This window comes from Phasianus colchicus, chromosome 9 (assembly GCF_987193195.1).
Source record: "Phasianus colchicus chromosome 9, bPhaCol1.hap1.1, whole genome shotgun sequence".
Classification (NCBI taxonomy): domain Eukaryota; kingdom Metazoa; phylum Chordata; class Aves; order Galliformes; family Phasianidae; genus Phasianus; species Phasianus colchicus.
Window position 1 is genome coordinate 30,127,619 of NC_143444.1, and position 12,197 is coordinate 30,139,815.

General features: G+C 45.1%; 1 protein-coding gene across 11 annotated transcripts in view; it reads left to right on the forward strand.

Annotated features, from left to right (window-relative positions):
- The window catches only part of PATJ (PATJ crumbs cell polarity complex component), a 145,983-nt gene extending 134,095 nt beyond the window's left edge, over nucleotides 1-11,888 (forward strand). For 6 of the 11 annotated variants that reach the window (XM_031603510.2, XM_031603484.2, XM_031603500.2 and 3 more), the window contains exons 43-45: nucleotides 2,543-2,646; nucleotides 4,228-4,351; nucleotides 5,851-8,632. In XM_031603510.2, the coding sequence (XP_031459370.1) occupies nucleotides 2,543-2,646; nucleotides 4,228-4,351; nucleotides 5,851-5,997 (375 nt within the window). In that variant the 3' untranslated portion in view covers nucleotides 5,998-8,632. Of the gene's footprint in view, nucleotides 1-2,542; nucleotides 2,647-4,227; nucleotides 4,352-5,850; nucleotides 8,634-8,703 lie in introns of those variants that run through there. The other 5 variants (XM_090146792.1, XM_090146787.1, XM_090146791.1 and 2 more) reach the window with 5 other exon arrangements.
- Nucleotides 11,889-12,197: the final 309 nt, after the last annotated feature.

Sequence of the window (12,197 nt, forward strand, 5' to 3'; positions counted from 1 at the left end):
GGATGCTAACAGCAATTAACAAAAGTGATAACATCATCATTAATGCAGTGCCATCTAAAATTGATTATCTACGATTCTATATGTATATTCTATAGATTGTCTACAGTAACACTTGAGAGAGACGAAGGGGTTTATCACTGCTGCACATATATGCTAGCTAAAAGGAACTCGTGTTCTGCCACTTGGGTTCTGATTGCTGCTTGCCAGCATGTTCATCTTGAGTTTATTTTTATGTTTACACAAAGAAATTGGAAAAATACATGCCAGAGAGAATACAGAATGCCACCCGTTTGCAAAATTATTGTAACAATTGGAAAACAAGCTTAAGAGTAGAATCTACTGTAATTTTCTTTATCATCACAGCATATTGGGTTTGAACACATCTTGAGAGATTTTCACAGGCTTCTTGCTTTCATTACAACGTAAATGTGGCTATAAAAAAATTAGAAAAATGTGAGAGGAAAAGAAAACAAAGAAAGAAAAATGGAATGATAATAAACTTAGACTGCTTATTCTTTGTCTGTCCATGAACTGCTGACCTGGTAAGTGATGAGCCAGTTCCAGAGCAGATGGCGTATTTGTGTAGTTCCATTGAAGTCAAAGGAACTACACAGATACACACCAGCTGAGGATTTTCTGTTAAATTATAGTTATCATATTGTTACTAACGTTGAGTAATTTCACTTTTCATGTCAACAGTATTCCCTGAATAGAAAATGAAAGCTTGCTGCGGAACCCAAAATTGCTAATCTTGAAAGCTGTAATACAGCGTATTCCACCTCATCATGTATTTAAAAATATTCCTGATGAAGCACGCTGTCAGTTGTTCGCTCGCATAAACAAAGAGGTTGTTCTGGAAATGTCTTGGCTTTTGTCAGCTGATGGTTTTTCTTCCACATTTTTGCCATCTAGCTCAAAATGTGTTGAATACTTTTACAGATGATACCGTTCTTTTCTCTGATAGAATGGGGTCTGTTTTCCTCTGCTAAAAATCAGTGATGGGAGGCTGTATTTTAACAGCAGCAGTAGAGCAGTGTTGCAGCCACGCTGTAAAGTAGGATGCTATGTTTGCAGCATGTGCCAACTGCAGGTACTTCTCAATTGCTGGACTGCTTTTTGATGAAAACAATCTAAATGGAATAATCCTATCAATGCGATAATCGTGACTGATGTGTCATTAAGTAATTCTGTTTATTATCAGGTTAGACCACTTCACGGCAAACTGCTTTGAAAGGTCAGATAATTGCATTCAGTGGTGTGGAAAGGCTTATTATGGGTACGTCCTGGGAAGGATGGTAAAGGAGTTTGCAAATGCTGTTTGCAAATGGGAGATTAGGGTCTCAGGGGAACAATCATCCCTTCCGGCTGTTTTGATGCTTTGGTTTAATTTAATTTCTTTTCGGCAGGTGTAGTAATGAGATAAGGGGAAGCTTTTTTTACAAGGTTGTTGAACTCTGATACGTTCTTACTGCCAACTGAAGATTTTTTGAATATAGATTTATTTTACCCTATTTTATTTAACAACAAAATACGACAAATGCTGGCTGGCACTCTTTCCCCTGCTGCGTCGGGAAGGAAAGCTTCAGTGCCTCTGCTGCCTGAGCCAGGTGCAGCTGTCTCCTCCATGGGACCCCATCACTGAACCTGAGACCTGGGATGCGAAATTTGCACGAGTGCTAAGCTTTATTCCTGGAAAATACTACCACCCTCTCTTGGCTCCAAGTGATTAGAAAGGGGGAAACAGTATTGGGGAAGAATTGTGAGCATTCATGTAGAACGGGGGATTTTTATAATGCATTTCTGTTGTTGTTGTTTAAGAAAAGTATGTTTACCTTAAGCTGTGATCCCAGCAAGGAGTGGGAAAAGCACTTGTTAATTTTGATAAAATAAGGCCACAGATAGCTAGAGGACGTACTGAAAAGGAACTTAGTGGGTATTTGTCACTGTCACTCAGCCAAGCTCCTGTACAACAGGCATCAAGCAGAGACGAGTATCGAGTATCTCATCAGATGGAGATGGAGTTATGGGATAACCACTGCAGGCAGTCCTTAGGAAATTATCCTTCTAGCTGTGGATACTTAAAATCCCAAACGCTTCTAATTGGTTTCCTCAAATGTTTTCCAGAAAAAAAAAAATCAAAGAATAGAAAAACAACTTACAATGAAAGGTTGAAAAAAAAAGATCTGGAGTGGGTCTTCTCCATTGGGCCTGCATTCTGCTATTTCCCCGTGGGGCTGAGCTCAATGAACAGCAAAACCCAGCCCTCAGTGCTCTCAGTACATCTGCAGCTGGCTTTGTATCCCCCTGCTCAGCACCTGAGTGCTGGTTCTGTAAACACAATAGAAAGCTCCAGAGCAAAGTCAGCGTTTGACCCCCAGACGGATGGGTTAGTTATTAGTAATTTTTAACACTATTACTTGAAAGTGTTGAAGGAAATATAAGACTGTAGGACTTGTTTGAAATTTGATATTAGCTGTTTTCCATCTAAGTGTTTTAGCATTAAGTCAGCATGCAGAGTACTTCATTGCTTTTTCCTGTTTAGGTCGTGGCTGATACCAACATCAGTGCCATTGCTACCCAACTGGAGAGCATGTCTGCAGGATGTAATGTCAACTCTTCTTCTGAGCATGCTTCTGAAGATCCTGAGTAAGTTTGTATTAGCATGTGTAACAGATATATTTCTGTGCCCCATGCAAGGGAAAAGCCTAGGGTGGTGAAGGAGGCCTCTTCCCATTCCTTTTCTCTCTAATTTACATTGCCTTTAAAATGGTAACTGTGACCTTCTCCAATCTGATCACAGATCTGTGTCCATATTTACCCAGTAACAGATACTGATTGTATAAATAAGGATAAAATATATTTCCAAACACTTGCCTTATCTTATCTTTCCTAACGTGTTATGCTGATATGATAGTTCTGCCCTTGTCTGTTGGCTTCCTCCTTGGTCATCAGCAGACAAAGAAAAGAGGTATTAAAAAAAAGACAAAACCTGGTAACAGACTAATCCTTCAAAACACGTCCAAGAACTTTCTTTGTTTTTTGAACCTTTTTACAATTCTAAAAAATCTCATTATTTTTTTTTCCTACCTGTAGCACCTCTGTATGGTGACAGAACTTAGAGACATAGCCCTCCCATGGCCATGCATCATTCTCCATCGTGTGCTTTTAAGGGCAGCTTACAGACTCCAGTTGTCATTTAGAAATTCACTTGACCTTCATTTGGTTCCTTAGCTCCATCTTGTCCTTCTTTTTCATTCTTTGACTTATTATAATTATTTTATGATGCTGAGATGCAAGTGGCTGCCCTGTCTCAGGGATGAGCATAGGGGTTGAGCTATTTATGCTGCATTCACTAGTCTTACAGTGTGAGATACTGTTTTTATTGCTGCCCTCAAAGGAGAATTACTTCTTTCACCAAAGGATATGAATTCTCCTTTCATATCAAAATAGTGATGAGATCTGAATTTGAAAATATGAAGTAGACTTAAATAGGCGTATGTGTCCAAGGGAAACTGCTAGATATGAGTCATCATGGGCCGTGTCTTAATTTGGTAGAAAGCCAAACAGCTTTAGTCCAGAATAATTCTCTCTACATATATAGAAATGCCTGCTTCAGACTTGAGGTGGATAAATAGAAATGAACGGTCGAGGTTCCACCAAAGCTCTTCCTCTGCTCAGTGCAGGCAGCTCTGAGTGAGGGGCTCTGGAATAGCTCTGGGGCTGCAAGGTGCAGGGATGTGGGTGGGGATGGAGGATGTTAGAAACAGCCCAAAGAGCTTACAGCAGAGCTGAGACTGTAAAGACAAGTGCTGCTGGCTGCACGCTGTCTGACAGACTCATTTCAGTGAAGTCACGAAATAAAATGACGCTGTGAGGAAGCTGTTGCAGTGACCACTTACTGGGACAAAGGATGGCAGCTTGGCCTGTAAGAGAGCAAACTCTCCTTTAAGCAACTGCAGATTAGAGGAATAGCACTCCTGCATCAGAGAGGAGTGCTCTTGCTGAGCTCTTTATAAATAAGTATTTTCAAAGGGAGGAGCTGAAGGATGTGGAACAGCTTGTGAGCTCTGGGCTGCTCAGGAGCGTGTTTCAGCAGCAGGACAGGAATCATGCTTACTGACTGCATGAGAAAATCTTGATAGATAAATCTCTCTGTAAGTGTTCCTTCTGCAGAAAGTCCCCACAGACAGACCGTGTTATTCTAAGTGATATTTATTGTGTTTTCAGAGCACCTCAGCCTAAGATTATTACTTTGGAGAAAGGCTCTGATGGACTGGGATTTAGTATTGTGGGGGGGTATGGAAGTCCCCATGGAGACCTGCCCATTTATGTCAAGACTATATTTGCCAAGGTATATTTGTGTTTTGTTTTTTTTCTCCCTTTTTCTTTATTATCTTAAAAAAAAATAAATGTAAGATTTGGCTTGGGTGGTATATGTGGAATCTAAAGGAAAATGAACTGCCTGGGTACGTGGATGTGAGCAGACCCAGAACACACAGCTGGCTTCTTGGTTTATATTTCACAGTACTGATGGCTGAAACAAGACACTTCACCTCAGCAAAACTGTTCTGTGTCCTTTGGAAACTTGTTTTTATACATATAAATATTTATAAGGCAGCTTTATATCTGCAAACCTCAGTGTCTTCCCAGAAGTACAGAGGCATCATTTTTCTCACTGTACACGACTGGAGACAGTTGCAGAGATACTATATTCTTGTGGCCAGGCTTCAGTTGCAAAGCCCTGTGCCCAGATGGTCACCTCAATGAGAAAAGCCACTGAAAGAAAGAAATACCACCCCATGTGGCTTGTTGATGAATTGGCTTCCACATCAGTCCTGGCTTTAGTTATCCTCACTCGCTTCCAGCTCCGTGCTCCTGCTCTCCATGGGCACTGCCCTCCCCGTGCTGTTTGCTTGCTGTCCCAGCTGGTCCCTGGCCCTGAGCATCAGGGGAGGGCATGGGTCCCATGCTGAGGAACCAGCACAACACAGCACCGTGCAGCTGGGGCTGCTCTCTGCATGTGCCAGCAAGATCTTTTCATGGAGCCGTGACTGATACAGTTCTGAAAACGGGGGAGGGGGGAAACAGTGGGGATTAGGGAGACCTAACATAAAGCAAGTTGGAAATCAGTTGCAGAAAGTTGTTTGTTCTGTAGCTGTTTGCATTTCTGACAGGGTAGGTGATAGAAAATGAAAAAAGAATCACCTTGTCTTTAAACAGATGCTAAGATTTACAGATCTGTAGATGTGAGCACAGCTGAGAAACTCCCAAACTGAAGCTGGGATCCACTAGTGGGGCCAGGAGACAGAGGCAGTCATCATCATGAGCTGAACTCTGGGCAGGGCCTCTGGATATAGGGAAAAGAGCCACGTTCAGGAGCTCAGGAGGGGAACAGCCACTTCTAGAGCTCCATGGGTGATTCTCAGGGCCTTCAGTTAAACCTAATCCCAGAGCTGGGGGCTCTCTCTGAGCTCTGTCGCTCCCTTCCCACATTTTAACCTGTTTCTCAGTACCAAGTGCAGAGTCATGTACGTATTGCTTTAACAGGTCTCTGTGTGATCAGAAAACACAGAACCAGTCATTACTCTGCCTTGTTCCCAGGGAACGAGCTGATTCTCCTTTTCCTGGAGATGTGTTCCCTGCCCGTGTTGCCCCAGACCTGCAAGGCTGGCAACACTTCAGACATCGCAGATTTTGGCCCTGTGTTACTGCTCCCTCCTTCTCCACATCCCCCACCCTGTTACGGTGGGGTTTCCAGTGCTGCATCTCTCCTCATTTCATCCATCAGCATTACAGAGACGGGAGGGCTCCATGCTACCAGCCAATAACGTTTCCTTTTGCCATTTGCAGGGAGCAGCTGCGGACGATGGCAGACTGAAGCGCGGCGATCAGATTTTAGCAGTTAATGGGGAAGCTTTGGAAGGTGTTACCCATGAGCAAGCTGTAGCTATTCTGAAGCGCCAGAAAGGAACTGTGACATTATCAGTGTTATCATGAATGTCATTGCACTTGCAGAGATAAATACAATTATTTTAAAACATCAGTAGAGCTATAATAATACCGTTCAGCTCTGAGCCGGGTGTAAAGCAAACTCTGGCAAAAATTAATCAGCGTTCAGCCCGTTGCCAGAATGGGCAGTGTGCATCTCGAGCTTCATTTAACCTTCCACACTGATCAGCCTTTCTCCCTGCCCTCCCCTACTTCTGGTGGCTTTTGAGTTTTCTCCGGACAACTTTGATTAACGGGCTTCAAAGAATAAGATCCATTTTACTTTATTTACACGTCAGTTTACTGCCACTAGTCTGAACCCCAGCTACGTTGGCTGAACCTGGGCTCTGTTCAAATACAAAGGAGAATTTAGATCATCAGCCAATCTCATCTATGATGAGCAGAAATAAATGCTGAGTGACTTGTCATCTCACTCATGATTTACTTATGCTAATTGTCCTTTCAAGTATGCCAGAAAACATTAGCAATGTAATTAAATTACCACTGTTCCAAATGATGAAATATCAAATTCTCCTCTGGGAAATTATTTGTGTTCAGCACAGTAAGTCTGATAGTCAAATGTGAACTTCTCATGTTTATCTCTTTGGGTAGGTCTATGGAAGTTAGTCAGAGGTAATTACTGTGATGTGTCAATTTGCAGCCTTTAGCGTGAAAAATAAACCAGGGGAGAGATAAATTTATTTTTTTAGGCTTTTAAATGTTTGAGCCTTTTCAGATATTTAGGCAGCATGAACAACAACATATCTCGTTGTATTCTGATTATGTTTTTAAAGAAGAAATGTGCTGATACGTGCCGGGCATGTTGCATACAAAGGCAGTCATTGTTGTGCCAAGCTGCAGCATAACCGTTTATCCTGAAACTTTAATGAAGACAGAAGTTTGCTTCGACCGTGTGATCCTGTAATTCTTGCAGTGATGGCTGTCCCTCTGCACGTTGTCTTGGAGGCTGGATGAAGTTAATCCAAACCAGCACACCATTCCTCATTTCCAGGAGTCTCCCCAGGTTCAGGTAGTGCTGGAAGAGGCTTTCATGGATAAGCAAGATGGCTGTGGGCAGCTCTGGGGCTCAGTTTTGGGGGATGCCAGCCACTGCCAGGCGGTGTGGAGCTGATGCTGCAGGAAGTGGCTGTAGGAGGTCACAGTGATGCCCTCCCTGGGGCTGGCTGCTGCCTCCTGCTTCCCCAGGGCATAGCAACTGCAGGGGCTCTCAACCCCATCCCCCAGCAGCCACAGGGTGCAGTCACAGCCCTTGAGCTCTCTGGCATGAGCTCAGCCCTCCTGTGCAGTGGAGGTGGGATGCAGCCACGTTCAGCCAAGCAGTAGTGACTCGGTTACGCAGCCGTTCCTGCAGTGATGGTACAACCGTGGCCTTGGCGATTAAGCAAATGAATTTGGCAGGCAGATTAATGGCATTGCAAGTCATTGTGGTTTAATCTGCCTATCTAGAGGAACAGTAGGGCTTTGGAGGAAGCAGCCCAGTCTTATTTAGGCTGTTTGGTGTAATTTATAATGATGATGTAGCGGGGGAAAAATGAAAAGGGTGTGGGTGTGTGTGAGAGAGAGAGAGAGAGAGAGACAGAGAATTGTCTGCTGATCTGATGTGAAAAATCCTTAGAAATAAATGGAAAGAGAATTGAACACATGTAATACAATGACCGAGTAGCACAAGGAAAAGCACTGTTAGTGTGTATGTTTTAGCTGGGGTGGGTATTCTCCCATGTTAGGTAGAAGAACACAGCCTGAAAGGAGCAAGCTGGGATTGCTTGCATTGAATTGCAATGAGCTTGCATTGAAAAGGTTTTCTTTAGTTCGTGTAGAAGTTTTCTTTGACTTTAGGCAATCACAAAGTGCATTTAGCCTGCTGGAACACGGAGTGAGTGTTCTGTTCATAGTGCCTGGAAGAGACATTTCAAATGGATTCTCACTGATTTGCCAAGCAAAGGCTTAGTGGGACCTCGGCTGTAGTCACAAAACTATATCCAGATGTGTTGAATTGGAGAATGTGTGTAACTGCCTTTGGCTGCAGAGGTATCCGAGGCACACGGAAGTTCAGTGCAGGTAGGTGAACTGTGGAGAGGTACCTTCAGAAATATTGCATAGAATTTATGAACAAAATGTAATGGTTCCTCTGATTGATTTGGTTTTTTTAGACGTTGCATTCCTACTTTAAGATGTTGCTGCATTTAATCAATGAAGTTTTACATGGCTATTTATTAGCCTGTTATGCACATACCGTTCATATACATAAAGAATAGAATTTATGGGCTGAGATATTTTGCACTTCTCATTACTCTGAATGAGATAACATTTTCTGCTTCTTGTAATTTGCACTTTGTGTCTTGAAAATATTACTGCCAAAAATCATATTGCAACTAATTGATAAACCAGTGACCATGCGGAGAAGCGTGTGCTCTATGTACAGGACCAAGTTAGATAATTAAATCTGCATTACGCTTGTCTGGGTCGAGGTGTTCTGGTTTATTTAAAACTTTATTTCTGTGCAAGGGAAAAGCAATTAAACCTCCTGATTGTATGTGTACATATATCAGTAAAATGAGGCATTTTATGACTTCAAAGGTTCTAAATAAAGCTCGGTTACTTAAGTAGCTGTGCATTTTATTTTGTTGTGGGTTTTTTGTTTTTTGTTGTTTTTCCATTGCTACAACTTATTGCACGAGATATCTTTGTTTTCAGTTCCAAGCAGGGCTCATTATTGCCTTTGTGAGGGAGCAGGAGCTACGGTACCAACCAAGGCCAAGCTCATGCCCAGGGCACAGAATCACTGCGGTCACAGGGAGTGCTCACATCACAGCTGTGCTACAGCTGCTCACCAGGATGGCTCCTGCATTGGAAGGGCTCTGAGTTGGGAACGGCCACAGAGAGGTTGCTCACAAGAGGCATGCAGGCAGCAAAGCCAGGGAGATAATAAGAGGATTAAGACGAAAGTGCAAAGCAACTGGTGTTGTGACCAGAGGAATCCAACTCAGCACAAAGCGTGCTTGCTGGAGGCATCTCACAGCCTTTTGGAGGTGCCATGGCACCACGGTTTGAACTCATCATGCTGCTGGAAGGGCTCTCCTGCCCTGGTTGGTGGACTTAGCTGTCAGAAGGGACACAGTTCCTCCTTCATCAAGAACAACCTCGGCATCACCAGAAGCCATCTTAGGGCTGGTTGTATCTCTAGGCTAATTCTGCAAAGGGGAAGTTGTGCCTCTGTTTACACCAAGATTTTGTCATCCTCGCCATGTGAGTTCGCTGTGTGCCACAAAGTGCAGCCATCCCAGCATCACCCTCATGGCTGCGAGGGTCAACCTGCTGTAATGGGACTGTGGCAAATGGCACTGCTGCGTGTGGAATAGCTGTAATGCCTCTAAATTCCCTGTAATTAATCAAATGGCAATTACTGCCCTGGAAGTCTGACTTACATAGAGCCTGTTGAGGTAATATGATTATGCTGAGATGGAGCAGTTAATGTACCTTCGCCTGAAAGAACTGGAATGAATTAATTTAACATTACACATGTATAAAACATTAGTTTTTACAGTTGTGCTGAGCACTGATATATAATTCCATTATCATCTTTCTCCATGGTCTTACACTTCCATATCCATAATTTAGCTGTATTTACATTCTGGTTAAGCATCGTCACGGCCATTGTTTTTCATCTCAGCAGCAATGGGCGCTTTGTTCTCTAATGGACATATTCCTGTGACACCTGGACCTCAAGATGGCAACAAGTCAGAGATCCTTGTGTTCTGCAGCATCCCAGGCTGGAAAGGGAGGAGCATCGCGTCCCTGATGCCTTCATCCTTCTCCCAACAAAACCCCAGAGGCTCTGCTCCACTGGCACATGCAGTAAAGCAGAGGGGCTGAAGCACAACAAGGAAAACAGCATGAACTCCCTGCATCCCTGGTGCGTCTGGAGGTGGTGTGCCTCTGGAGCTGTTCTGGTAAAATTAAAAGTTACATCCTCATCAGAGTAATGGGACCAGTGGAAGCCACATTGACACAGGGTTATTCTGCCTGGCCAGGATGCCCTGGGCTGAATGCACACATGCTGAGCACGGCTTCTACTTTCCATCACACCCTAAGAAACAACGCAAGGCTGCAGTACTGCATTGCCTCACCAGCAAGCTGCCACCAGGAGGAGGTAAAAAACAAAAGCAAAGAGACCTTGAAGGCCTGTGATAGGATTCTTCTGAAAAACGTGCTTTGGTTGTGCTTTGAATGCAACAACTGGCCTCTTCCACTTCACTGATCCTTCACCCTGCACACGGCTGGTGTTGGTGGTGTGTCTGGAACTGGCTGTGCAGGACGTGCCCTGAGCCGTGGGTCCCAGCAGCAGCCTCTCCTCTGCAGCTCAGCGGTGCGGGTGCAAGTTTGGAAATGGAATTTCATCTTTGCAGCCTTTGCATCATTTGTTGTACTTATCTGTCTCAAAGGGTGACTGCAGGTTCTTAAACAGAAACATCTGCCCTCAAACCAGTATTCCCTAAGAGCATTTTCAAGTTTTAAGAAAGCCTGTGTTTTTGTGCTGTTCCCGATCCCATCCCACCTCCCTGCATTCCTGGCTGCTGCTCCATGCCAGGAGGTGGCAGGGAGGTGACATGTCCACCCTGAACCCACAGGGAAAGCCTCCTGGGTCCGTGCTTCGTGGGGCTGTGAGCCCGGCTGTCCCATGGCACTTTCTGCTGAAATGTCACTAGATGGAGCAATTGACAAAATATTCCATTTCTGCTGCCTTCAGCCCACGTGGCCCAGGGCTCCCGGCCTCAGCGCCTTCCCCTGCAGCAAAGAATAATCTGTGCCGAGAGGCTCATTCCCCCAAATGTATTAAGTACTGAATTCCACCGCCAGCATCCCACCTGCTGCTGGGCAGTTCTTGTGTGCTCAGCACGGAGCTGCAGTGTTTCTGGGGGTGAAGCACTTTGGGATGCCTGTGCCTGGAACTCCTGGAAGGGATTTTTGCCTTTCCCAGCACCCAGCTGCTGCCTGCGGAGGCCAGTGGAGCTGAGCCAAGGCACGCCTGCCAGCTGCCCTGTAATTGAATTAACAGCACCGAGGTCGGAGTGAGGTGCTCTGCTCTCACTGTGCCCCTTTTTGGGGCACCCTGTGCCACTGTGCTGGGAGGCAGGAGGAGAGCTGGAGGCCACAGCACCGGGAATGAGCTCAGCTCTAACAGCAGCCAACTGCAACATCAACGGCAGCCTGGACAATGTTAGCAAAGTGCCGCGGTGATTTCACCCCTTTCCTAAGATTTATGGTCTTGAGCCAATAGCCAGGAATTGTCTGCACCCTTACGGTGCAGATGAAGCCTGTGGCTGGGGAGCTTCCATTCCTCACATGTCTTGGGACCAGTATCACAGCAGTGCGGGGCTCTTCACCTCCCCACATTTCTGGATGCCATCTCACAACCCACACAGCAGCTGTGGTGCATTGGTCCCTGAGCCCTGCAGGGGCTTTGTTGTCCCACTGGCACCATCCCCTGGGTGCCACCATCCCACTGTGCATGGGGACCAGGGACTGATGACCCCGGTGTCCCCAGGACACCTCCTGGGCTCACATGCACTGGGACGAGGGCAGTGCTGGAGGGCTTTCTGTAAGAGTTATCCGTACGTGAGAAAAAAAGAGCAAATGGCTGACAGCCATCCACTTTTCCAGTCCTACTGCAATCCTGAGGGCTGTGGAGCAGCATGGCTCCAAAGGCTATGGAGATGCTCCAGATGAGGTTGTTGGGGTCCTTGCTCCTCGAAGAAAGAGACATGCTCTAAGTGCCCCTAAGGAGAGTGGAAAACTCCTAAGCAGTTGAGCTCTCACCATTCTTTCCCTTTGTAGCTAATCAGCACCTCAATGGTGAGCCTGCAATGATTGTAAGATTAATTTCTTTCCTTGCTGTGAGTTAATTGTCTCCATTTGTACTGCTCAGAGTTCGTGCTGGGGATGTATTTTTGCTTGGCTATATTTAGTTTGATTTCCACCATGATATCAAAATAGAGAAATTTGGGCTGGCTCTGGTGCTCGGTGGCATTGAAACCCCACAGGTGATTTGCCACATGGGAGCTGCTCCAAGGGGCCCAGCACTGTTTGTTAGAGTTTTGCCATATTTTCCATAGTACTTGGGCTGCGGCTGCTGCTCCGGGAGTACATCCCAGGCTGAGCAATCCCTGGGGAGATGGTTTGAGAGGAAA